At 43.6% G+C, this 27160-nt stretch overlaps 1 protein-coding gene across 6 annotated transcripts in view; it reads left to right on the forward strand.

The window, feature by feature from the left end:
* MTMR3 (myotubularin related protein 3) overlaps nucleotides 1-27160 on the forward strand; it is a 124252-nt gene that overhangs the window by 94120 nt on the left and 2972 nt on the right. For 3 of the 6 annotated variants that reach the window (XM_045534430.1, XM_045534431.1, XM_045534436.1), the window contains 13 exons: nucleotides 3181-3277; nucleotides 6450-6563; nucleotides 10685-10890; nucleotides 11486-11617; nucleotides 12627-12738; nucleotides 16016-16211; nucleotides 17010-17195; nucleotides 19531-19701; nucleotides 20888-21033; nucleotides 21809-23222; nucleotides 24623-24733; nucleotides 25206-25294; nucleotides 26068-26094. In XM_045534430.1, coding sequence (XP_045390386.1) covers nucleotides 3181-3277; nucleotides 6450-6563; nucleotides 10685-10890; nucleotides 11486-11617; nucleotides 12627-12738; nucleotides 16016-16211; nucleotides 17010-17195; nucleotides 19531-19701; nucleotides 20888-21033; nucleotides 21809-23222; nucleotides 24623-24733; nucleotides 25206-25294; nucleotides 26068-26094 — 3001 coding nt within the window. The remainder of the gene's footprint in view (nucleotides 1-3180; nucleotides 3278-6449; nucleotides 6564-10684; nucleotides 10891-11485; nucleotides 11618-12626; nucleotides 12739-16015; nucleotides 16212-17009; nucleotides 17196-19530; nucleotides 19702-20887; nucleotides 21034-21808; nucleotides 23223-24622; nucleotides 24734-25205; nucleotides 25295-26067; nucleotides 26095-27160) is intronic. The other 3 variants (XM_045534433.1, XM_045534434.1, XM_045534435.1) reach the window with 3 other exon arrangements.

The raw sequence follows: 27160 nt of genomic DNA on the forward strand, positions 1-27160 counted from the left end.
GTGGGCTTGAATCCTCAGAATCAACCAGGGAGCTAGACTTTTTTGGGGGAAAATTTTTAGACTGCCAGTTGACACAGTGTATGATAGAGGTTAGAGAGTTCATTGCTTTAAAAAAAGTTTTCATTTCCTCTAAAATGAGAATTGCTGGGCTGTATTTGTAGATAAGAAATATTAAGTGTTGAAAAGGGACAAATCCCCATTTGGGGATGGGGGAAGCAGACAAGAAGGGTTGAAATGGAAACATAAAGCCAAACAAAAACTTTATAGCCACAATATTTAAAATAATTTGGGATATTACAATATATCTAATATTAAATCAGTTGAGACATGGGAATTCTGAGGTGGAAATTAAGGAGAATCTAGTAATTGATGTATTTACTTTTCTGGCTAAATAAACATAAGTGAACATCTAACATAATTTTCAAAAGCTTATTGAATTACTCATTTATTTAAGATCCTCTAGATTTTTTTCAAGTGGTGGTTTTCAAACAAGTTGTGATCCACTAGTGGGTCATGAAATCAAATTTTAAAGGCATGAAACAGAATAGAAAATTATTAAAATATTATATCACAGACATAGAGTGGATATTGTTTTGTGAAACCCCTTTTAAAAAATAAACGTGTTGTGATGTGAAACATAGTTCTTATTTTGGATTGTGGTGATCAGTTTCCAAGTTTATGAAGTCACTGCTTTAGAGGATGCAAAGATAATTAAAACTCCATGTTCTCATGGAACTTGAAATAACAGATTTTCTATACCTGCAACTCAGTATATATTTCTCTTATGTATTGCTCAGAATTTCATGGTCTGGATGGTGGTTCTAAGCTCTTCTTGGGGTTATGGTTCTACAAAATAAATTGCTAGTAATAGTCGTGGTGGTTATTATTTTTCCAGTGTTATTTTTAGATCACAAGATTCTTTTGGGGTATCTATGTGTTTTATCCTAAGATAGAGGTATTGATATATAAGATCATTAATAAAAGTGTTTTCACCTTTTGCAGAGACTTAGCGCTATGTCCCAGGGTGGGGAAAAAAAATCTCTTAATTAATGAACTTGGAAGTTGCCATAGTTTTACAGCTTTTAGATTGGCATTATGAATCAAAAACTTGTTGTCTAGTATTCTTTTATTTTTTTATTTTTTATTTTTGAGACAGGGTCTCTGTCTCCTAGGCTAGAGTGTAGTGGCGTCATCATAGCTCACTGCAACTTCAGATTCCTAGGCTGAAGCCATCCTCTTGTCTTAGCCTCCCCAGTAGCTGGGACTGTAGGCATGTGCCACCATGCCCAGCTAATTTTTCTATTTCTTGTAGAGAAGAGGTCTAGCTCAGGCTGGTCTTGAACTGCTGGCCTCAAGTGACCCTCCCACCTCAGCCTCCCAAAGTGTTAGTATTCCAGGCGTGAGCCACCACGCCTGGCCTCCTTGTCTAGTATTCTTGATGGTCAATATTCCTTGCAATTTGCAGACAGATGGCACCCCAATTCAGATAGCTTTTTTCCTATTGGGAAGCCCACTATATCGCTTCTAAAACTTTTCCAAAATGGGATGGATTTAGCTATTATTTCTTCCTGCATCTGTGAACCTCTTCTTTTTATAGCTCTTCTTCAGGAAACGTATAATACCTAGCTTAAGCTCAAGAAAAGCAGTTTAAATGAGAAGTAGTTTTACAGAATTGTCTTTCATTCAAGTAATTGCTGTTTCCTATTCTGTAACTCCTCTCCTGGGGGAGAGCAAAGCGTTATACTTTGATCACCAAAGCAGCCTATTTTGTGCTTTTGTTTGTTGTGCTGGTTTTCCCCAGCCCCCACTAGTACTTATTTTATAATTGGTAACGCTATGCATTAGGGGTACTGCTTAATTCTTTTTTAATAAAATTACTGCCCTAGGACTGTTTGTTTTCAAGGAAGAAAGTTATTTTAGATTTACTGACATTTATGTTAGGCTCACTTCTACCTTTGTTGCTGTCTTAAGGAATAAAAAGCCAAATTCATTAGGTGAATGTAGCCACATTATACCTATCTGGGTGGATGGTATCACAAATGATCAGCACTTAGTAGTATGGTGTTTCCTGAGGTTCCTAGGTACTGGCAGTTATGATTCCATGACCTCTTTCTTACCTGCAATTCTGTAAAATGCTCTGAAAACCAAAAGGCTTTTCTTACTCTGTTTGGTGGCTTATCCTGATATGAGCTGACAGGAGGCTATTTATTGCTTTATTTATCCAAGTTGGTGTAAATTATCCATACATTTCACTGAAATAAGAAATATTAATGCACAATTAAGTAGATCCTGTTGGGAGCATGAGCCTAATGTTATAAGATATGCATTGTCTTACCTTTCTAAAATCTGGGAAACACTCATGTTGTGAAATCTGCACCAAAGGATTTTGGATGAGGAATTGTAGATCTGTATTAATACTCTTGGTGATCTTGTTATTGATTTTCTTACTACGTGTACTGTTGGTATGAGTGTGGAAGTGGGAAAGTAGCCAGTGTAGTGACAAGAGCATGGGGTTTGGGACCAGACAGACCTGCCATGATAGCCTTTCTCAGTTTCAGTTTTGTCCTTTATCAAATGAGTTCAGTGATGCTGCTCTGAGTTGATAGTAGGGATTAGTTGCAATAATTGTTTTTTTTTTTTTTTTTGAGACAATCTCATTCTGTTGCCCAGGCTAGAGTGCCGTGGCGTCAGCCTAACTCACAGCAATCTCAAACCCCTGGGCTGAAGGAATCCTCCTGCCTCAGCCTCCCGAGTAGCTGGGACTACAGGCATGCGCCATCATGCCCAGCTAATTTTTTCTGTATATATTTTTAGTTGTCCATATAATTTTTTTCTATTTTTAGTAGAGACGGGGTCTCGCTCTTGCTCAGGCTGGTCTCGAACTCCTAAGCTCAAACAAGCCACCTGCCTCGGCCTCCCAGAGTGCAAGGATTATAGGCATGAGCCACCGTGCCTGGCCTGGTTGGAATAATTCTTGATCAAAATTAGTTTCTTTCCTTTTTATGGTCTTAACCTGACAGGGATCTTTTTAAACTAAAGCTAAATGTCTGTTATTTTATTATTTATACAATTTTTGCCTTTAAAAAAATAACCTAGCCAGGGTAACTATGCTTTTATTCTACCTGTTTTCCAAAATGGTATTTATTTCTTCCTTTTTTGCTGTTTATCTCTGGCCCCTAGGGGAGCATGTAACATCAAGGTTTAAAAACGAGGTGGAGAGGATGGGTTTTGATATGAACAACGCCTGGAGGATTTCCAACATCAATGAGAAGTACAAGTGAGTTATATGGGTCCCTGTCCACTGGTCACAGCCAGTGCCTTTGCAGAAATTCCAATTCTCATGTGGCAGAACATTTGAACTTAGACTTTTTCTTTGAAATGGAGTTATATTTATTAAGTCTAAATCTATGGTCTCCAACCCCCAGGCCAAGGACTGGTAGGAACCAGGCCACATGGCAGGAAGTGAGTGTTGGGCGAGTAAGTGAAGCTTCATCTGTATTTACAGCAGTTCCCTGTCACTGGCATCACCACATAAGCTCCACTTCCTGTCACATCAGCAGAGGCATTAGATTCTCACAGGAGCACAAACCCTACTGTAAACTGTGCCTTCGAGGGATCTAGTTGTGCGCTCCTTACGAGAATCTAGTGCCTGATGATCTGAGGTGGAGTTGAGGCGGTCATGCTAACGCTGGGGAGTGGCTGCAAGTACAGATTATCGTTAGCAGAGAGGTTTGTAACAATAAATGTAATGTGCTTGAATCAGCCCGAAACCATTCCGGACCCCAGTCTATGGAAAAATTGTCTTCCGTGAAATCAGTTCCTGGTGCCAAAAAGGTTGGGGACCGCTGGTATAAATGCGTGATCTTCAGAGTACTTCTTGAATCTTCTGTTCCCATTGCTGACTTTGGGAGTGGAAAATGATCCTTCTTTCTACCCTCCCCCCAGGCCTCTGTTCTCCCTGGCACAGGCATGACTAGATAATACTGTGTTTACCTGTAGCCAGGCAGTTTCCATTGTTCTCATCACCACTTAGCATCACATTAGAGATAGGATCAGTGACCTCATAAGCAGTGACAAAACACTTAGGAGCTAGTTTTTATGACTGTAATTTTATTCTAGATCCTATGAAATAGACATAAGTACAGGTTGAGTGTCCCTTATCTGAAATGCTTGGGACTGGAAGTATTTCTGATTTGGGATTTTTTTGGATTTTGGAATTTGCATACACATAATGAGATTTCTTGGGAATGGGACCCAAGTCTAAATACAAAATTCATTTGTTTCATATACACCTTAATAGCCTGAAGGTAAATTTATATAATATTTTAAATAATTTTGTGCATGAAACAAAGTTCTGACTATGACTCATCACATGAGGTCAGGTGTAGGATTTTCCATTTGTGGGGTTATGTCAGCACTCAGTTTCAGACTTTGGAGCATTCTGAAGTTTTGGATTAGAGATGCTCAACCTGTATTACTCTGTTCTTTAATATGTTGATCTAAAACCAACTTCACAGTTATGATCATTTAACCATTAAATGTTAATGTAATCATTATTAAATATTTAGCCTTTACCTGTTTCCTTAAAACATTTAAGTGCTTTGGGTGGGGAAGGGCAGTTAACTACTCTGATGTCTGTGATCCAAGTTTTTATAAAACAAAAGAAAGTTGTCTAGGAGATTTAAATTAATATATCCTTCTCCTAAGTTTCCCTTAGCAATCATTCTTGTGGTCCTTTGAGCTGCCTTAAATTACTATAGCCGTTTTCCTGGTCCGTTTGTGGCCAGCCATCAGAGTGTTTTTGTTTTTCATTTGAAAAGCTATAGCTAATTATTATATACAGCTTTTAACATGGGCCTTGGTCTAGGATTTAAGAAACCCAGGTTGTTGTGAGAAGTCAGTAGCTTCAGACCTGTCTTATCTTTGCCTATTCTTGGTGATAAGTCAAAGCTGAGAAGGAGAGTGGAGACAGGAGGAGGGAGGGGCCTCAGAGAGTCTGACGCTGCAGTAGGCTTTCCTGAGTGTAACCCACCTTTCCTACTCTGGAAACTGTTTATCCACAAGAGAGCAGCTAGTCCTTATAGAGTGGTAAGGTAGTAGAGTACCTATAGGACAATGAACTTAATGTTCAGAAAATTGAATCAGAAAACTGTAAATTAAACCAAGCTTGTTTGGGGGAAAAAAATCCCTAATATGAGTTTTAAAAATTAACTTTGTGTCTTTGAGTTTACTAGTTCCACCTCAAAAGCAGTCTTCAGGGTGTTGAAAGTTCTTCATACTACAAAGGAAGAAAGAGTATAAAACAAAAGAAACGGAACTCATAATGAGAGCTGTGATCATTATGTCCCAGGTTATTTTTAGAAGTTTGTGGGTTAGGTGTTAGGAAGTTTGTGTAACTACTCTTGGTCATAGCCATTCTCCTTGTTCAGTGGCTTTTAAATTACCTGTACTTTATTTTCTGGAAATTGACAATAGGGAGAGAAATTTAGTGAAAAAATGCTCAAAATCCCCAACTGCTAAGCCAGTTTGTTTTCTGCCTCTTCCCCTAATGCATAGGACAGGCTAGAGCGGGGGGTGGGGGGGGGTCAGTTTGTGTGTTTTAGGATTTGGATTAAAGGCTTTATTGGCTTCACTATTGAAAGGAAAATTCACTATTGAAAAGAAACATTGTCCTGTAAGTATAGACCTATCAGAAGTTGTGCTTCCCAGGACACCAGCTTCATAAGCATGCAGCTAACATCTGTCTTCCCTAATGAAAAAAGAGCTTTTTTCTGCTGGGTATAGTTTGTTCTGAAGTATGTTTTATAGAAATTATGATTAATAGCATAGTCACATTACTAACCTGGCTCAATAGTTTGTGTATGCAACAAGTAGGTTGGCATTTGGTATTGGTTCCACATACCCATGGCTGCACTTGTTACCTATAAGTAGGACACTCTGTTTGGTTCAAATCAAAGAATAAATTAGTTAATCCTGTGAAGTTTTTGGAAACTTAAAATTGTGGACTTTTGTCCTTCATGTTTCCCTTTCACAAAAGCCTGGAAGACTGAGGGTGTGGTAGAAAGGACGCAGACTCTGTTTTCTAATTGGACTGGGCACTTGTGGAGTTAAAAATGACCTATATATTTGTTATGACAGAGTTATAATGGAGAACAAAGAGACTGCCCACGCCAGCTCCTTTTTTTCCATTGATAGTTAAGATTGCCACATTCCCAAAAGGCAGCATCAAGTGGAAATCCAAGATAGTATCCCTTGATATATACATAAATAAACACTTAAAGTAACCCATTCTGTTAATGGACCAAAATTCAAGTAATGCTCCTCATTTGCTTTTATAACTAGCTCTTTGGTAGCATAATCAACATCCTTATGCTGGCTCACCTAGTATATCTCCCTCTTCTCCCCTTCTCTTCTATTCTCTTCTCCCCCTTTCTCATCTTCCCTGTTAGGTTATGTGGTAGCTATCCCCAAGAGCTCATAGTCCCTGCCTGGATCACTGACAAAGAACTAGAAAGTGTAGCAAGCTTCAGGTCTTGGAAGCGCATCCCTGCTGTCGTCTACAGGTAAGTACGCTGGACCAGCCCTAGGTTGGGCTGGTGCTATTGCCCTGTTGTGTGTGATCTTTCACCTCTGCTGCTGCTAACCTGGGAAGGGGGGAGGGTTCAGAGATTTTCCAGGGAGGTCTCTACTTCCTTATTGCTAAACCTGCTCCTCCAATGACACTCTGGTCTTCACTGCATCCAGAACACTAGCTGGTGGTTCAGTTGACACAGATAAGGACATTTTAGTAAAAAAGTTAGCTGGACTTGCTATTTTAAGATGCTCCTTTTATTTTGTGACAGGATAATCGGTTACTGCATTTAGCTTCAAATGTTAGGGGAGGGCTTTTGGATTCAGAGAGATGAGTCCTAGAAAGTGAGAATTGGGAGTATAGAGTTGAGTCATCTGTGATTGTCTTTGTGATTGAAACTTCGATACATGGAAGAACTCTATTTTGAGAGAAAAGTATTCAGAGAAGAGAAGGCTGGAGCTTGACTGGATAGAAGATTTCGGAGATCAGAGGCATGAGAGCCAAGGGATGCAAGTTCTAGGTGGGGACAGTGGCGTGGTGATGAAGCATGGATTTTGGAGTCACAGACATGAGTTCAAGTCTATTCTGATACTCCTTGCTGTGGCACCTTTAGTTAGTTCCCCAACTGACCTCAGTCTGTTCCTAATGAATAAAATGGGAACACTTGTTCTTAATTTGCTGCTCTGCTGTGACATCTAAATGACAGCCTATAAACACTGGGCTTCTCTTGGCAACCTTGGGAGTGGGTTGTATCCCTGATTGCTGCTTTTTATAATTCAGTGAATATCTCAGTTCTCGCAGGATTGTGTTAAATTTTTCAGAAGTCATTCCTCCTCCTCCTGGAAACGTTTCCAATGTTATCTTGTTATGTTTACATTCTCCATTCCATTTTCTTAGTTTGCAGACTTTTTTTTGACTCTCCCTCAGTTGGGCCAATGCAGTGGCTTAGTTAGAAATAAGTCTTTTGTGCCAGGAGGCATTCCACTGAAATATTGAGGTTGTAGGAAGGGATTTTTCTCCTTGTGGAATTCCCATGGAGGTAACCAGCTTGTTCATTTAGTCCACTGAAGGCAAATTCTGATGCTCTCCCTGAATAGAGAGATGGAAAGATATTTTCTTTGGCCCAGGGGAACCCATTAAGTTTTCAATCTCAATTTCCATCACTCTTGTTTTCAGAAACCCCTAGAAAAGTAGGTCACTAGATTTACTTATCACTCAAGTGGTAAGGATGATATAGGAATTAGAGAGTAGTGAAAGCTGAAGGGATTTATGAGTGTTGTCATTGATCAGCCCAACTAGAATGGGGAAAGCAGCCAGTTGCTGCTCTGGCCAGTAGCTGTGTTAGGTCAGCAGCCCTGGCATTTGTGGGACTTGCAGACTTTGAACAAAAGGGAGAAGTACTCTCATTTTTGGAGAGTGAGAGGCTTTAGGTGAATTCTCTTTTGTCCCAGAAGCCTAAGAGTGCTAGTTGAAGAAAAATTTCTTAGAGTGTAATAAAAATTTATTCTAGAGGGCACGAGGATTTTTTTCCCCTTTCTAATAGACCCTAGAAAATACATAAATGAAAATTTTTATTTGCAATTTTTTTTAGAGAAAATCTGCTTTCAAAAGATTACAAATGAAAGTTCTCAGTGTAGTCCATGTAAAATCAGACGGGCATCCTGGAACCTGGTGTCTGTCTCAGAGCATGTGTCTTGTATCTCTGAGCTCCAAACTGGGTTGCTATATTTGCGAGTTTTGTAAGGGGTATGTTGAAGAATGGGACACTACCACTCTTCTGCTTTGTCAGCCTGGGTGTCAGGATGCCTCTGAATCTGACTTATATTTACTGAGTTTAGTTTTCTGTAGGCTACAGTTATGGTTCCTGAGTTTGCCAGCTGCACTTACTTGACAACACTATGCCGAACCAGTGCCTGATTAGGGCTTTTTCCTACTGTGACAAAAGAGCACTTAATTGGATTTATTATTGAAGGCAGAGATTGCTCTAACACAGCTAGATGGTGCAAAGGGACACCCATCTGTAGTGCAATTCACAGCTCCCCTTTATGCGTGTGGTGATTATTAGAAACTCCCAGTCATTTAGGGAGCTTGCCTAACTCTAAGTTAGGGATAGTTGAAACAATTATGTTTCTATGTAAAATTGAAGCATTCATTGTTTTACTGGGGGGTTTATCTACAGGACATCTTAATTTTTATACTTTTCCTGGTTCTATTTGTTAAAGTGATAGAAATGCTTTTCTTCAGTGATTTTTAACTGTAGTGTTTGAGTTCTTTTGTGTAGTCTAAAGCATTTTAGAGGACTGCAGAAAACATAACTGCTAATTGCAATACCTTATTTGAAATCTATTATAATGCCAGTGGCCCTTAAAACACAAGACCCAGGCTGAAGAGTGCCATCTACTGCTCCTCTTGGGCACTGCTGGGAAGCATTGCAGAGGAAGAGAATGCTTAGGGAAAGGCCCCACCAGCCCCTTCTGTGAAGGTTTGGAGTCATTCAGCTCAGCAGTTACCCAGTGCCTGTTATTTACTAGGGGTCATTTTAAGAATCAGGTTTTATTTCTAGTTTGGCTCCATTCAACATGTGAGCTGGTTGAGCATGTTGGCAATATACAAGTACTTTTAGCTACTTGTCTCCCAGTGAGAGAGGATTTTAAAACTACAAGCAGACTGGTGGGTAGTTCCAGTGGAATTTGATGATTGCCAGATTTAATTTATGGTTCATGAGCTTTATGATTAAAAAAAATCTCATTGTTTCCTGAAGACGACAAGTAGATTCAGTAGTATGTTTCATTTAAATGCATCTATGTCATACATACGTGTTTGTATGTATATATGTGTTTAGAAACAATTTTTAAAGGAAAGTAAGACATAGAGAGTTTCCTTTGAATAGAATTGGGGGCTATTTAAATTTTTTGCTTACTGGGTTTTGATTCTGATAATTTATTTTTGCAGTGAACTGATTTATTAGAGAAACAAAGCTTTACTGAGATATGCCACATATAGTTCACCCCTTTAAAGTGTACAACTTAGTAACTTACTATGTTCCAAATTGTGCAACCATCACCACAGTCAATTTTAGTACATTTTCATCATCTGAAGAAGAAATTCTATACCCATTAGCAGTCCTCATTCCCTCCCCAACTACCCTAGCCCTGGGTAACCAGTAATCTACTTTCTGTTCCATAGATTTGCCTATTCTGGACACTTCATATAAATGGAATCATATAGTATGTGGTCTTTTGTGTCTAGTTTCTTTCACTTAGCGTAACATGTTCAAGCTTCACTGATGTTGTAGTATGTATCAGAACTTTATTCCTTTTTACTGCCAAATAAGACAATTTTTCTAACATTTTAATTGCTAAAGTTTGCCTAATTAGGAAAAGCCTGGGTTTTAATAGCATCTTAAAGTATACTATGAGTACAATTTCTGGTCTGTCTTCTTGAAAAAGAACCTGTCAGAGTATGGTTTACTGAGGTTGGTGCTGCTCCTTTACTTCTAAGAGTCTGAGGAAGGGTAGCTGGCTCATTGAGCTACCTGCCTGTAACAAAAGCAGTTTGTGACTCATGAAATCGTGGGAGATTTTGTAAAGCAATTCATTGTGGGCCAGGTAAGTGTTTCAATCCCAAAGGTGGGATCTTGTTTTGAAAAGAATCCCCAAGCCTACTGTGAGTGCACAGTTGCTGCAGTGGACCCTCAGAAATCAGTGAGGCAACACACTTTTCTCTCTTTTGCCAGGACATTATTGGGTAGTAGAATTAGTGTAGTATTTGTAGATTATTTTTTACCTTATTTTCCAAAAAGTAAAGCTCCAAAAACATTTCAGTTATGAATATTTTTTTCTAAGAGTACACAGTCATTTTGTTGGTAACTTTACAAAAAATCTCTGATAATTGGGAAGGATATGCATAGGTTTTGTTTATTCTTGTTGATGCCTAAGACCTCTGTCCTTTTTAATACTGAGAGAACGTAAAGCTAACCCAGCACTTACCTAGAGACAGGCTGTTCGTTAAGGCACTTAAAATCCACTACTTTTATTTCTTGTGTGAGTACAGAGCATGTGAATGGGGGCCCCTGGGATGGTTACAGTTTGTTGTCTCTTATTCCCTGCACAGGCACCAGAGCAATGGAGCTGTCATTGCCCGCTGTGGACAGCCGGAGGTTAGCTGGTGGGGCTGGCGAAATGCAGATGATGAGCACCTGGTGCAGTCAGTAGCCAAAGCTTGTGCCTCTGACTCCCGATCGAGTGGCAGCAAGCTGTCAACTAGGAACAGTTCTCGAGACTTTCCCAATGGGGGAGACCTTTCTGATGTGGAGTTTGGTAAGGTGCTCCCTGAACCCATGGTGACAATTTTTATAGCATCTGAGAACTTTTTCTTGAAATGACCTTTTCCTTAGAAAACATAAGGTTAACTTTATAGAAGAGAGTATGATGCTGAACTTGATGGGATTGTTTGAGGAGTCATGGGTCTTGGCAAAGACCAGAAGACCCTTTGTTTCAAAGTTGGTTTCAGAGACTAGAGTGTTTGTTTTCTTTCTTGCTATCATGACAAGATATGGAATATTTATGTGATAGGGAACTTGCAGCGTCTCCAGACCATGGGGGGCAATATTGGGCTTTGTGAAAGGACCATAGGTGTAGAAATGAAGTACAGAAGATTGGGCTATGTGGACCCCACGTGTGCTCTGGGAGTTGGGGTTTTTGAGAATAAATCCCCATCAACTTTTGTAAGAAGGCAAGATAGAATATAAAGTGACAGGAGAAGTCCTTTGTATCAAGGGTTCAGGTTAGGGAGTTTCATTTTATAGAGGTTTTTTTGTATCCCAATATGTGCTATGGTTCTAATTTTGCACAGTTGTGGGAGAAACAGGTTCAATTGGTGCCCCCCCCCCCCCCCCCCCCCCCCCGTCCCTAGATTCTTCTTTGTCAAATACTTCAGGAGCAGAGAGTTTAGCCATTCAACCGCAGAAGCTTTTGATCTTGGATGCACGCTCCTATGCAGCAGCTGTGGCAAACCGAGCCAAAGGAGGCGGCTGTGAATGCCCAGGTGAGGTGTATGGTGCTTTGTCCCCTATGCCCTTTCCTTAAGTGTCTACTCTAGCCCATGCCCATCTGAAACTTAGTTCTGTTTGAAATGAGTGGTAAGCCATCTTCTTTATCCTGTCCTAAAAGAGCCAGAGCTTCTCTTTTGATTCTTACCACTGTATGTTCTTAGGAGAAATGGAAGAAGAGGTGCAGTGAAGCCACATAATCTTTCTTCCCTGTGCCAACCTGTACATGATAAGGAAAGCAGATCCTCTTCCCTAATAAGGCTTGTTCATGTTGGAAGCTGCTGCTTTAGTGGGTTCGATTTCTCAGCCTTCTAAAAACTTTCTGTTGCCTTTGACCAAAGGGTATGCCTCATCACTGGCCTCCTAGCAAACTCCTCACTGAGGGCCTCTACTCAGAAAACTTGAGGTGGAAATTGCAGCAGTAAATACAGAATTCCAGTAAGGTGTCTCTGTCCTGACTTGTAACACTTCTACCCTTGCAATGCTGGCTTTCCCCAAGGAGAGAACCTCCCCCTCGCCCCCATGCTGGCTGTGTGCTGATGATGTAGGCAGAGGCACCAAGCTGCTTATTTAGATGTGATCTAAGTTGGAAATTGGAAAGCATCTGCACCAAGGTGAAATTTGAATGCACAAAGGCATTGTTCTGCCAGGCTCTTTTCGAAGAGAGAGCCACAAGTTAAATGAGGCCCAAGAAGTAAACCTGGGTAAGATAGAAGTTTATAGGTCTTTCTTTTAAAAATGAGTTTTTATGTCAATATCTTCTTCACAAATCTAACCTTCCTTTTTCACCCTTTTCAAAAAGACAGCTAAAATTCAAAAGCACCGTTTTCCTCTTGTAATAAAGCACTGGGCTAATAAATAGTCAAGCATCGAAACATTGCAGTGTCATTAGGCAGCAGCTGCAATAGGTATATTTTATAGCCAGTTTGCTGCTTTTAAATTTCACCATGTGGGCTTTAAATTCAACATATTTATTTGTGTTCTCTTTATTGTTGTTCTTTCCAGAGTATTACCCAAACTGTGAAGTTGTGTTTATGGGGATGGCAAACATACATTCTATTCGGAGGAGTTTTCAGTCTCTGCGGTTGCTGTGCACTCAGATGCCAGATCCAGGAAAGTAAGACCTCGGCTTTCATTTTTCACTGCTCTTTAAAAAAAAATGAGTTTGGAGGTGGCTTTCCTTATGTTTCTTGGTAAACTTAGTTATACTTTCAGTCTCTGTGAGTATCTCCTTCCTAGGAGAAGCATGACAGCACAGTGGAAGAGCTGGGAGAAAAATCAAGCCCTTTGGAAGGTTCTGAAATGTGCAGCACAGAACAAATCTCAGCCCTTAAAACAGAAGCATTGCCTTCTTGTTTTTCGGGGACCTCTCCCTTCCCTTCTACATTGCTTTCAGCCCGAAGTAATTTAATTCTTTGATTTCTGATGTCCTGTAGTGACACTTACCTGCTATGAACTGGAATGTTTTACCATGAAGAGTGAGAATTTTTTCATCATGTTCTAAAAGGGTTAAACTTGTTATTAGGTCAGTTCCTTTTACATCTCCCAATTTCTAAACTAGTCTCTCTTATTTACTCAAAATATTATGATTTTTATTGCTTATTAAAAATGAATGGCTGGCATTTGCAGTGAGGAAGGTGAAATAACACCTCCTCTAAGGGTACTGTTTGAATATACCCTCTAAGGGTACTGTTGATAAATTAGGAGGAGTGTTCTGTAAAATAAATATTGACAGATAAATATTTAAAAGCCCCTCTTTTACTGTTTCCGAAAGCCAGAGATACAGTGCCAGAGAAGACAGAATTTTTTTTTTCTGGTGTCTGTGCTGCGGCCCATAGTTGTTTCCCTGGGTCCTGTTCAGTAAATCTCATGATCAAGTTTTGCTGCAGTCTTTATTTGATTTACCAAATCAGATGCTGCCTGAACCACTTGTACTGATTCCCAGTAGCAAATGATTAAATTCATCATAGTTGCAATCAGCCCAGAGGTAAAGTGGTGTCCTTTGGGGAAAGCCTTGGAAGAAATGAGCTTGCTGCTTTCCCTCGGGGATTAGCCATTTGCATCTGCTACACAGTTCTAGGACCCTGTTAGCAGCACTCTTTCCCCTAAGGTGGGCTGTAGAAGGAGCCTGGCTGAGGACCCAGGAGATCTGCCATGAACTGTGACTGCATGGCCTTGGCCAAGTGGCTTAATTACTGTGGGTCTCATTTTTCTTGTCTATAAAATGAAAAGGATATAATTAATACTGCATGATCTCTGATACCTTCCACGTATTAAAATTCTTTCTTAAACTGTTTTTGAAACTCAGAATCAAAAAGGTATAATTATAATAGCCCTAACCGGGTTCATATCAGTATCTTGGGGGGGGTATTAAAGAAGGAGGTAATGCTTTTATGTATTTGGCAGCAAATCATAATGCAGTATTAAAGTCTTCCTTATAAATTAAGAGCAGCTGTGGCAGTGATAGGACAGCTAGTAAACCCCAGGCCCATGTTCGTGTCTGTGGAGGGAGAGGGAATGGTATGCTTGCTTCTACTTCAGTTTGCCAGGAGGACAAGGGAGTTTGGGGTCTCTTAGCAGTACCTCCTTGGCTGGTAGATTTTGGAGTGTAGCTTCTCCATTAGGCATGGATAGCACCAACTGGTATTGAATAATAGTTCAGTTAGGTTCAGGAGAACTTCACACTGGTTCTCCTGTTTATTGTTTCTCCAGGGGCTAGGAAGTAATTTAGTATTTGCTCCCTTAAGCTTTATCTTTCAGTTTCTTTTGAGGCGTGAGGAATGAGAATAAATAATTGATCAGGGAAAGAAAATGTTTTTCAGGTACCTAACTAGGAGGTATAGAAAGCCTTCTTGAGATTGGATTTTAACCCACAACAGACTTAGAATTCATTAAACAGTAGGCCTCCTTACTGTATGCTAGGCACTGTGGTGGGGGTACATTTGTGACTGAGACACAGTGTTAGCTGTCTGAGGAGTCACGTTCTGGTTGGTAGACCAAACTGATCTATGTGAAACCAGTGCTTATGCATGGCATTCTGTTGTCTGTTTGCCTGGCAAGACCCCCTCCTTAGATTATTCCCAAAAGTCATACTCATTCCCTAAGGTTTAGTAGGCCTTTCTAACTTCCTCAGAGTCCCTGGAAGAAGTGTTTATTCCTTCCTCATATTCAGCGTTTGAAGGGCTGGATTGTGGTTTTAACTACAAATCTGGTCTCATTTGGGGAAAATCCGAACTCTTCCTTAGGCATTGGGAGGGGTGGGGGAAAGCACAAGAAACAAAATGTTAAAAAGACAAGTGTGATCTGCTTGTGATTACTCCCAAGGGGCAGTTCTTGCTATCTGATACTCCTGAAGGCCTTTCATAAAAAGATTCATCTAGATCCCTGCTGAATCCAGTCTGTGTTAAACCCAGCAATAGGGTGTGGCCATTAGTGTGCTAATTTTCATAAGTCTAAATCATTAGGTTGGGCCTATCCAGTTGTAGTCAATAAACATTCAAGGCTTGAACAGTGGTAGGAGTTAGGGTCTGGGTAATAGGCAATATTGCCTGTACCATTTTTGCATATGGCATCCAGCTTATATCTTATTATAGATACATTTGGGTTTCCTTTACTTTTTTGAGAATTTTTTGGGCAGAGTTGCTGATTATTAAATATTTACTGTTTTATATCTCAGAAGTGGCTATATTTCCTTCAGGAGAAGATTCCAGAAAGAGCTATTTTTCTTATACTGCGCATACTTATCATGTACTGAAAAATATTAAATATTTTCTCTGAGAAATTATCCATATAGATTTTGGAACAAAAGGTGGTCCTATTAATCAGTGTCTGTTTCTTTTCTTTTCTAAACAGACGGGTCTTGCTCTGTTGCCCAGGCTGGAGTCTGGAGTGCAGTGGCATAATCATAGATCACTGTAACCTTGAAATCCTGAGCTCAAGCGATCCTCCTGCCTCAGCCTCCCGAGTAGCTAGGACTACAGGCACATACCATTGCACCCAGCTAATTTTTAAGTTGTTTTTGTTTGTTTGTTATTGTTTTTTTTGTTTTTTTTTTTTTTGGTAGAAATGAGGTCTCACTATGTTGTCCAGGCTGGTCTCAAACTCCTGGCCTCAAGTGATCTTCCCTGTTCAGCCTCCCAAAGTGCTGGGATTACGAGTGTGTGCCATTGTGCCTGGCCTACACAGTCTATTTCTAAGGTTCCCTCCTATTATATAGTAGGGCTTGGGTCTCATCCTTGGACTTGCTTTATAAACACAAAGAGGTTTTCTGTTTGTTTTGCCCGTGTTATGTTTGGAGAGAAAAGTCTTTAGGAATTGCTTTTTAATTTGACAGGCATTGGGCATGATGCAATAAGTCAAAAATCAGTATTTCCTTATCTCCTCCTGTTTTTTAGTTGGCTCTCAGCTCTTGAAAGCACTAAATGGCTCCATCACTTGTCTGTGCTTCTAAAATCAGCACTTCTGGTAGTGCACGCTGTGGATCGTGATCAGCGACCAGTGCTAGTGCACTGTTCAGATGGCTGGGACCGTACCCCGCAGATCGTGGCCTTGGCTAAGCTCTTGCTGGACCCTTATTACCGAACCATAGAGGTCAGTGCATCCAAAGGGGAGGGGATGAGTGGGGGAAACCTGAGGGTTTTATGATCAGGTCTAATGACAGTAAAATTTCTTGTTTTTAATCATTGTTCCTTTACCTTGCGCTAAGTTGTGATGGTACCTGCCACAGTTCTTGTGCCTTGTAAAATGGGGCAGATTGTGGGTAACAAGGTATTGATAATATAGACATATTTTCTTTTGCAGCCTATCTACTTGGAAAAGTTTTGGCTGCCCCAGGAAAATGGGGCTTCTGTAAAAGGGCCTTGGCATGCTTACTATGATAGCAGACCTAGATATTAGCACAGTGTTCTGTGGAGAAGGAGCCCTACTCTGAAATAACCATCTGTTGGGTTAAAGATGTAAGAAAAACCATAAAGTACCCTAAAATGTATGTGAATGTTTGTAAAAAGTCTGAGGTGGGGAAGAATTTTACAAACATGACTTTGTAAGTATAACAACAAAGGCAGAAATTTAAAAATAAAAGAAATTTAGGACAAAAGGTGTGGCTTTTATATAGTGAATGAAAGAGGCTAAAGATACAGATTCCAGAAAGGCTTAGATAAATGCACAGCTAATTACCCTTTCAATGATTATGGAATGAAGTTGAGGGAATTGGGAAATTTCCCTAAGCATGTGTCCTATCAGGGATATAGAGCCTTTGGCCGAGGAGCCGAGCTGGATGGGCTTACTGGGAGACTGTTAAAGGGGGTCACTGTCTGTGACACCAGGCTCGGGACTGTCGCAGTCTGGATAGTCCAGCACACATGGTCTTTCCTGGGTGCTTCCCTGCAGGGTTTCCAGGTCCTCGTGGAGATGGAGTGGCTGGATTTTGGCCATAAATTTGCTGACCGGTGTGGTCATGGGGAGAACTCGGATGACCTGAATGAGCGTTGCCCAGTGTTTCTGCAGTGGCTTGACTGTGTTCATCAGCTTCAGAGGCAATTTCCTTGCTCTTTTGAGTTCAATGAAGCATTCCTTGTGAGTTTGGGTTTGTGATTCTTCGTTTTGGAGACTGTCTCAGTTTGAGGGGGTGTCAATACAAATGTTACTGGGCCAGTTTTCACATGAAACTATGCAACCTTTTTAGAGTTTAATAGAGGGACAATATTTTTCTCCCATTTTTATTAAAGAAACAAAACCATAAACAGGCATTTGTTTACTCAGTGAATCCAGGTATACTAGGTTATATAAAGTCCTTGAGTTCTTTTAAGCTTAGCTTCTAAAAGGGGTGATAGAAAACCTAGACAGCAGTTAGAAATAGAAGCAATCAGAATAATCCCATGCTCCCTCCAATCCATCTACCAAACCCCCTACTTCTGTCCCGTGGTCTCTGCCCTTCTCCTTTGACAGAGGTTGCACCCTATCCTTGCCTTTTTCCAGCCCCTCTGTCTGCCAGTACAGCTCCCATCCTCTCTGATCTGTTCCACTGACTGGCTCCAGCATTTCTTCTTTCTGCCTTCCTCATCAGCATGCTTCCCTCCCTCTCAGACTGCAACCGTCAGCATACAAGTGTGATGTAGTGTCTCCCATCTTATCAAAACCCTTTCTTGGTCCAGAATTCCCCTCTAGATATCATCCCATTTCTCTGTTCCCCTTTAGAACAGAGCTCCTTAAGTCTTTCACCCTTGCTATCTCAGACTCCTCTCTTTCCATTCTCTCTTAAACCCACTCCAATCAGGCATTCACCCCCCACACTTTACCAAAGCTCTTCTTGTTAAGGTGACCAGTGACCTGTGACCTTCATGTTGCTAATCCTGTGATCAGTTCTCAGTCTTCATCTTTGATCTGTCATACTATATGGCGCAGTTTAACTGCTTCTTTCTTGAATTGGTTTCTCTTCAGCTACCTTATAGCACTTCCTTGCTCTTAGTCTTCTCTTACCGCGGTGGCTAGTCCTTTCTGTCTTTTTTGCTGATTCATGCTAATTTCCCCAGTTCTGAATGTTGGAATGCCCCACAGCTCAGCCTCCAGGCTGCTTCTCATCTGTGCTTCCTTTCTAAAGTTCTCATCCAGTCTAGTGGCTCTAATTGCCATCTGTATGCTGATGAGTCCCACATTTATACACCTTCAGCCCAGACCTCTCCACTTAACTGCAGACTCACATATCCAACTATGCGACTAATCAGTGTCTCCATTTGGATGTCTTAATGGTATTGCAAACTTAATAGGTTCAAAACTTTATTCTTGATTTCTATATCTCCCTTACCCAAACCTGATCTTCCAGAAGTTTTCCATTTTACCACATGGCAACTGCATCTTTCTGTTAGTTTAGGGCAGTAAACCTTTCCTGTCCTCATCTCTTTTATATTCCACATTCAGTCTATCAGATTTCTGCAGCTCTGATTTCAAGATATATCTAAAACCTGATTACTTATTGCCACCTCTACTGATGCCACACTGGTCTAAGCCACCGTCATCTCCTCCCCTAATTCCAGAGAGTCAACCCAGCAAAGAGTCCCTTCTAAAACATAAGACAGACAATGTCATTCTTCTGTTCAAAAACTTCTAGTGATTTTACATTTCACACAGAGTAAGAGCCAAAGTCCTTAAAATGGCCTACAGGGTCCTCCTAGAGTTACCTGTCTAGGGTCATTTCCCACCATTCTCCCCTTGTGCAATGTCCTTTAGTCACACTGGCCTCCTTACTGTTACTCAAAAATCGGAAGGTTGTGTGCGTGCAGCTGCCTCTTCCTGGAGCACTTGCCCCCAGATGCCCATATACCTGCTCTCACTTCCACAGGTCTCAGCCAGTGAGGCCTTCCCATGCTGCCCCACACCTGCCCGCTTCCTCTCACCCTGCCTTGTTGTACACCGTTGCACTGGTTACCCTTCACCTGCAGCTGGAGCAGGTTCCATCGAGGCAGAAGTGCCAGCCAGTTATTGCTGCATAGCCAGTACCCATAGTCATGTCTGGGGCATGTGAAATGCTCAATAATGATTTGTTGAATGAACAAGTTTTACAAGTGTGCTCTCAGCTCAGATGTGAGTTGTACCTAGACCTGCTCCTGTACTCAGTTCATATGCTTTGTCACTTGTGAAAGTGACTGTTAACTCAGAATCTCAGACTGTTTACCAGGGGAGCTAAGAAGAGTGGGGGTGCCAACAATCTGTCTTTGGATGGTGGTTGGGGTCAGGCCCTAGAATTGGTGGTGTGATGAGGAGGCTGTTGAGTGGCTTATTGGGCTCCCCCAATGTGACATGGTGAGCTGAAGTGCTCTCAGGGATGTCAGGATAGGGTGACTCAGCTGGGCTGACCTTCTCTCAAAAAATGCATGCCCTATTGCTTAATTTTTGCCTGATTGGACTCCCATAGGTGAAACTGGTGCAGCATACCTACTCCTGCCTCTTTGGAACATTCCTGTGCAACAACGCCAAGGAGAGAGGGGAAAAGCATACTCAGGAACGGACATGTTCTGTGTGGTCGCTTCTTCGGGCAGGCAATAAGGCTTTCAGAAACCTACTGTACTCCTCTCAGTCAGAAGCCGTACGTATCCATCAGCCTTTCCTCTGTGATGGGAAGGAATTTGGGGGTGGGGGACATATGGGAGCCTTTGAGTAGTGACTGTGTTTGTGAAGGCATCTCTGCTATCTCCAGGTGGGTTGGTGCCATTCTTTCCTACCATTGTCCTGAGAATGGTCAGCTTCCTGGTGGTGCTCTGACCTGGAGGTTTAAAATACATCTCTACTTTGCCACCCTACACCCGAATCTTTTCCAGCACCACCTCCAGAGCTTATTTCTAGCATGTTCTGTCTAATGGGTGGAAGAGGCAGTTAAGTTGCTTCCTGGATGCCACTGACAGCTCAGAAGGAGCTGCCTCCAGGCCCATAGTACCCTCCCTCTGTCAACAGGCAGTGAGACCCACTGCAGCTTCTGTCTCAGAGCAGGAAACTGTGTATGACATGGGCATATGTGTTTTTGAGTCTCTGCCCACATGGAGATCTGGCAAGCCCCTTAAGACTTTGTTCCCCAGAGGAACCTTCTGTTAAGCAGAGAAAAGGAGGGCATGTACATCTGTGTGTCAAGACATGATAATATTCCCTTTGTCAGAATGTACCTTAGACCCTAAAGAAGTCAAAGGGAGGCTAATTAGAGGTTATATTGCTTTGCTGGACTATTAATATGCTTCTCATTACATTTAAGTAGTCAAAAGATACAAGCTAACTGTTTCTCTTTCTCCTTCACTGTGCCTGCCGGGGAAATAACAGTACAGGAAGAAAATTTCCTCCTTTTCACATGATTAATTTAAATGATCCTATAAAACAGGTTTGACAGTGTCTTACTGAAGCCAAGCTTTTGTATCAGAGGAACAGACAATCACTGTCTAACAGAATGACTCGCTTTCTTATGCAGTAAAAGCAACAGATCAAGCTGATGTTGAAAGTCATTCATTCAATAAAGGTGACCTGAGAAAGGAATCCTTAAAAAATCTTTTAGATATCCATGCCCACAAGGGGCTCTTAGGCAAAAAATGTTGCCATGTATAATCTCTAGTCCTGTATTGGTTGTCATGTAAAATAGACCTGCATCCACCGATGCTGCCGCTTTGTGGAGACCCTGCTAGCCCTGTTGGGTGTTCCAGCTGGGTGCTTGTTCTTGATCCTCATTTCCAGACATTTCTAGAAGACTTACTGGGACATGTTTAAACCTGCATACTCCCCTCTCTCCTCAGGTGCTGTACCCTGTGTGCCATGTGCGTAACCTGATGCTGTGGAATGCGGTGTACCTGCCCTGCCCGTCCCCGTCCACCCCCGTGGATGACAGCTGTGCACCATACCCAGCCCCAGGCACCAGCCCTGAGGATCCCCCCTTGAGCCGGTGAGCCCAGGGGTCATGCCACAGGCCTGACGTCCTGTTTGGGTAGATTGGTATGTTGGGATGTGCCCAGGAATGGCCAGAGATCATGCCATTGTCTAGCTCTACAACATCTTTCTTAGATGTCTACAGTTTTTTCAGGGAAGTTGTAACAATTTCTGGGCTATGAAACTGTAAGAGCCTTGTTTTTGGAAGTGAGTTGGGCCCTGTTCCTTCCTTCCTTTTGCATGCACTGAGCAGTTTCTCAGTTATGGAGCAAATCCTCTGAGTTCTCCGTGACCCCCTGGTTTTTGTTTCACCCTCTGCTCTGTGGTCCTGCTTCCTGCCATAATTAGTCATCTGAGGCTTGAAAGGCAAATGCAGTCAGATGATAGAGAATTTGGCTTTGCCACTTGTGAGTTAGCTTTATTAAATTCAGATTGATAGATAATACATTAATTTAAAATATTATAATATCAAAAAATCAACAATGCTACTTTGCCTCCAGCTGAGAAACAGCAGCATCGTGAAGCACATCTTTTTAAAAATAGCATTTGCTGTTAGCTTATCTGTATGTATGGGGCGTGGGGTGAGGGCGGTGTGAGGAATCTGCAGACCAGGAGGAGGACTCGGCTTGGCTGCTCTAGCAGTCTGAGCCTCACTCCAGGAGTGCCACAGTTCCATGAGTAGCTATAATGGGCCCAATTATGAAACGACAGCCCATTAAAACCTGTCGTCTCCCACTTCCCTCTGAAATAGTCTCTGAGATTCTTATTTCACCCAAACTCCTTTCTTTTAGGCTACCAAAGACTAGATCATATGACAATCTGACCACAGCCTGCGACAATACAGTGCCTCTGCCCAGCCGGCGCAGCAGTGACCCTAGCCTGAATGAGAAGTGGCAGGAGCACCGGCGCTCGCTGGAACTGAGCAGCCTGGCCGGCTCTGGAGAGGAACCTCTTGCTGCTGACAGCCTGGGGAAGCCCACCAGAGTGCTGGGGGGTGCTGAGCTGTCTGTCGCAGCTGGAGTGGCCGAGGGGCAGATGGAGAACATTTTGCAAGAAGCCACCAAAGAGGAGAGTGGGGTAGAGGAGTCTGCCCACAGGGGGAGCACCGAGATGCAGGAAGTCAAAGAGGAGGCTCTCTTAGCAAAGGAGAGCAGGAGGAAGATGCCCGAGGGCTCAGCCATGGGACTTCAGCAAGACCCAGAACTGAGTGATGCCGCTCTGAAGAGCAATCCGGGCCCAAGCCCGTCTCTGTTCTCACAGGGTGTTCCTGAACAGCAGGGTGGGCACAGTGTTCTCCCCAGTTCTCTCCAGGCCCCACCCAGCAGAGAGAATTCCCAGGAGGTCCCGGTGGAGCAGCTTCCAATAGGAGAGATGGCAGAGGATAACGAGGAAAAAGTTCTTCTAGTCCCAACAGATGAAAAACTTGGCTATGATACCTCACAGTCACATTCTCTACCTTCCCAAGTCCCATTTGAGACCAGAGGACCAAACCTGGACAGTTCCATGGACATGTTAATGGACGATAAGGTGAAGTCAGAGAGTGGGCCCCAAGGCCACCATAGCCCTTGCGTGGTGAACACTGGCAGGTTCAGTAGCAAGGACGTGCTTCCCCAAACCACGGAGCCCAGGCCTTCAGAGAGGAGCCTGGTTGAGAGGCCCCAGGTGGGGTCTCTGGTGCACAGGACTTCCCCTGGCAGCACTCTCAGTCCAACACGTTCCCCTTGTGCCTTGCCTTTAGCCGAATGTAAAGAGGGGCTTGTGTGCAACGGTGCCCGAGAGACTGAAAACCAGGCCTCAGAGCAGCCCCCAAGGCTTAGCACCCTCCAGAAGTACCCCGCACCCAACGGGCACTGCGCCAGTGGGGAGGCTGGTAGGAACAAGGACTTGCTCAGCCGCCAGCTGTCTGCTACAAGCGGCAGCTCTGCCCACTTACACTCAAGGAACTTGCACCACAAGTGGCTGCACAGCCACTCTGGAAGGCCGTCTGCAAGTGGTAGCCCTGACCAGCCTTCCCGCAGCCACCTGGACGATGATGGCTTGCCTGTGTACACGGACACGATCCAGCAGCGCCTGCGTCAGATCGAGTCAGGCCACCAACAGGAAGTGGAGACCTTGAAGAAACAAGTTCAGGAGCTGAAGAGTCGCCTGGAGAGCCAGTACCTGACCAGCTCCCTACGCTTTAATGGGGACTTTGGGGATGAAGTGGTGAGTAGGCTTTGGTTCCTCCACAGCTGCCTGAGGGAGACAGGGCACACTGAGGCCAGGCACGGTTTGTGCTCAGTGCGTGGTGATTAGTACAGCTTTCCAAAAGGATTCGGAAGGTCCAGAGTAGCCCTGTGGAGAGAGGCTGGAGATCAGCCTCAGCCATGTAACTGGCAGCTTGCCGCTGCTTTTCTGCTTTGCCTACTTTCCACAGATGTCCTCTTAGGCAGTTAGAGAAAGGAAGAGAGCACGCACTACATGGTTGATCAAATCTCTTCGGACAGGAGGATCACATGTCTTCAGAAAGGCTTGAACTCCTGGGCAGCATGACATTTGTAGGGCAATGCCAAGTATTCCTATCAAATTGTAGTTCCTGTCTTACCTTAGTAGCTAGTAAAGTATTAGCCTTCCCAGACATGGGCTGTAGCTTAGAAAGGTTTACTTCTCTCTATTTCTATTTCTATTTCTATTATTTCTCTCTCTCCCTCCCTCCCTCCCTGCCTGTCTCTCTCTCTCTCTCTCGGTCTCTCTCTCTCTTGGTCTCTCTCTCTCTCTCTCTCGTCTCTCTTGGTCTCTCCCCCCGCTTCTGAAATGGGGGTCTCACTGTGTTGCCCAGGCTGGTCTCAAACTCCTGGCTTCAAGTGATCCTTCTGCCTCAGCCTCAAGTGCTGGGATTACAGACATGAGCTACCATGTCCAGCTTGGTTTCATTCTCTTTAAACAGCTATTTGTACCCACCCCGAGGCAGGTGCTGGCAGTAAAAATGGAGAGAAGGGATTGGTTTCTAGCACTGTTGAGGAGTTAGCACTGATGGGGCTTGGTGGCTAGAAATGGGGATACCAGAGGGGAGGTTCTCAAGGAGGTGCTTCTGGGCGGGTCTGACTCAGTAGACTGAAGTGTAAGTGTGAGCCTGGCTCTGAAGTGGTCAGCATACATTAAAGGCGGGCACATCTGATGACTTTCAATTCAGAGTGACTTCTTGGCTTTTCCTTTATGCTAATGATTGTTTTTCATGTTCTCAAAGAGTCTTCCCAAGAAAGGAGGGCATGGCCAAAGCACTCAGCTTTAACCAAGTGGCAGGGTTGGATTGACAGGCCCACTGGAGCAGCTGACACTCTAGAGTTCCCATTCCATTTTGGTCACTTTTCTCTCGCTTACTTTCTATAACCCTAAGGCCTATCTTTCCACTCCAGAGTCACTGCATACAGTCACTACACATAACCCGTGTGTCCCTCTCCCAGCTGAGCCCAGCCCCATTCCTGTCCCTGTCCAACCCCGTTCTTGATGGCTGATGCATCTGCAGATTTGGCAGCCCTATCACTCGGGCCCACCTCCTTTACCAAGCCCTTTCTTCTGTGAGGAGACCAGGTTCATTCTGTTCAGCTGTGTTTGTTTGCCAACAGACTTCAATCCCCGACTCGGAAAGCAATCTGGATCAGAGCTGTTTGTCTCGCTGCAGCACAGAGATTTTCTCTGAAGCCAGCTGGGAGCAGGTGGATAAACAGGACACAGAGGTACAGGCTCAGCCCCTGCTCTGAGTGCCGTGTATGCAACTATTAACATTCTGTGGTTCTTCTCCACTCCCATCCCTACCCTATCCCCCGGCCAAGGAAGAACCTCATAGCACGGTTAGCCTTGAGCCTTTGGCATCTCAGCTTCTGTAAACCCACATCAAACTTAGAATTTCTGAGCCAGGGAGACTCAGCAAGCTGCTCTCCCTCTTCCTTGCCTCTATGAACTGGAGCCTTGCGAGCTCTCACAGTGACCCAGGGTGCTGCTGCCTGCCATTTTATCTCAGGGGAGATTGGAGTCCCCTCCAGGGAAACGATTTGGACGCCTTTCTTGTACTGTTGACATCAAACCTACTGGGCTGGTGCCACTGGAGCTCATGTGGTCCTTGTGACTCCTGCTGCCCCAGCCTGGCTCTGCTGGCTCCAGCTCTGTGGCTCATCTCCTGTCACTAACCTGGTCCCATGTGTTTTGCAGATGACCCGTTGGCTCCCTGACCACCTGGCTGCCCACTGCTATTCGTGTGACAGTGCCTTCTGGCTCGCCAGCAGGAAGCACCACTGCAGGTGCCACTGCGGGATGCGGTAGGGTGGGCTGGGTATGGAGGTTGAAGTTTGGCCCACAGAGCCTGCAGAGTGGAGGTTGTGAGCATGTGGCTGGCAGTGTTCTGTCTGTGCAGACCCCTAGGGTCTGATCTTCTGGGCCTCCAAAATTAGTGTTTGCGGAACTGCATTTGGTATCTTTGTCCCAATTCAGAACGATCACTATTAAATTTCAAAATGTGCAAATGATAGCCTTTTTTGTTTTGTTTCCCAGATTGGTAGAGCAGTAGCCACCACTGGAACCACCATTTCTTATTCCCAGCATAAAGTTTCTTCCCATTCCACATGGCTGCCATGAGCAAAAATAGTTCTCTTGCTATAGGCAGGGAACTGCATTTTCCTACTCCCCTTCCCTGCTTCCTGACTCTAAACTTGTTTTCCCTTGTGCCATTGGTGAGCAGCTGTAGCTGGGGGGAGCAATAGGGACAGCTAAGGACAGAGTCTTCCAATCCTTAAGGCTCCTGACTTCTTTTTCCTTCTGGATTGGAGTAGTAGTTACTAGGGATGCTTTGCCCCAGCTGGCATGGCAACTGTCTGGTGGATGTTGAGTGTTCTTGGGATAAGACGTTTATCTGAGTCATGCCATGGCTCACCCACACGGGTGAACCTGGATTGAAAATGGAACAACCTCTTTGCCTAGTTATGATGCTTCTGGGACCATGTATCTCCCCACCCTGCACCCCGTGCCCGAATGTCTTTGGTTGGCTTCTCCTGAGCTCTTTCTCCCCTCCTTGCAGGGACGCTGACCGTGTTGATCAAACGTGGTGAGCATATGCAACAACCTATCTGTGATGTCTGTACATCTACAATAACTTCACACTAACGCTGTCATTCCCCCCTCTCTGCACTCACTGGGGTGAAGCCTGGGCTGGGGTCCACAGGCAGGCAGGTGGGCGTGGGGGGACTGAAAGCAGCTGACTGAGGAGACCATTGAGGGTGTCAGGCTGCAGCCATGTCCTCCCCTCCTGACCACACAGGTCAGCCAGGCCATCTTGCTTGGGACAAAAAGTAGTGTTTCAGCAGGGGCTGGTCTCCTGTGGGAGCCAGTTTGGTTGTCAGAGCTGTTTCTTTTGGATCAGTCATTCATTAAGATGCCAGAATGATGCTGGTAATTTCGGGTCAAATAGCATCACTGCTCCTCCTTTTTTTTTTTTTGAGTCCAGGACTGAACAGAGGTGATCTTTCCAGATAATTGCTTTAGCATGAAGACTCCATTTAGGGTCTTTCAGGATCCCCTGAAAGAAGTCAGAAAAGCTTAACTGATGAAGTTCATGTCAGCCTTTGCAGCTGAACTCCAGCAGGGATGTTAAATAAATATAAACATTCAGAATTTTTCTGCGTAACCACGGTTCTTGCTGACTCATGCTTTTTAGAAACAGAGTTGTGATTTTGTTTTAGATCTCTGTCCTTCCATTGCACTGTGTCCTACCTTTTCCTTTTGCAGTATTTTTGTCCCCAAATGGTCTTCAGTCTCTCCTTCTGTGCCTAAGTGACCCTTAATCCAGCAGGTTTGCATTCTGAGGAGCGTAAATGAAGTTAGTGACACTGGCTAAGAAGGAGGGTTTCCCTTGAGCTGCCTTCCCCCTAGTCTTCGGTGAGCTTGTCCAGCTCCTTGGAGTTTCTTGTTCTTGGGCTCATTGGGATCGAGTTGTATTTTAGGGCCCAGCAAATGTAGGGTTGTAAGATGGGCAGAAACTCATCCTCTGCCACTTCCCTTTCTTGTTAGCTGTGACGGGCAACTGTCTGGGTGTACACATCTGTGTGGCACGGATGCATCAGAGCTGGACTTTCAGGGGAGGAGGAGAGGAAGGGCTGGGCCCTGGGTATAGT

The sequence above is a fragment of the Lemur catta genome, chromosome 21, assembly GCF_020740605.2.
Source record: "Lemur catta isolate mLemCat1 chromosome 21, mLemCat1.pri, whole genome shotgun sequence".
NCBI classification, from domain to species: Eukaryota; Metazoa; Chordata; class Mammalia; order Primates; family Lemuridae; genus Lemur; species Lemur catta.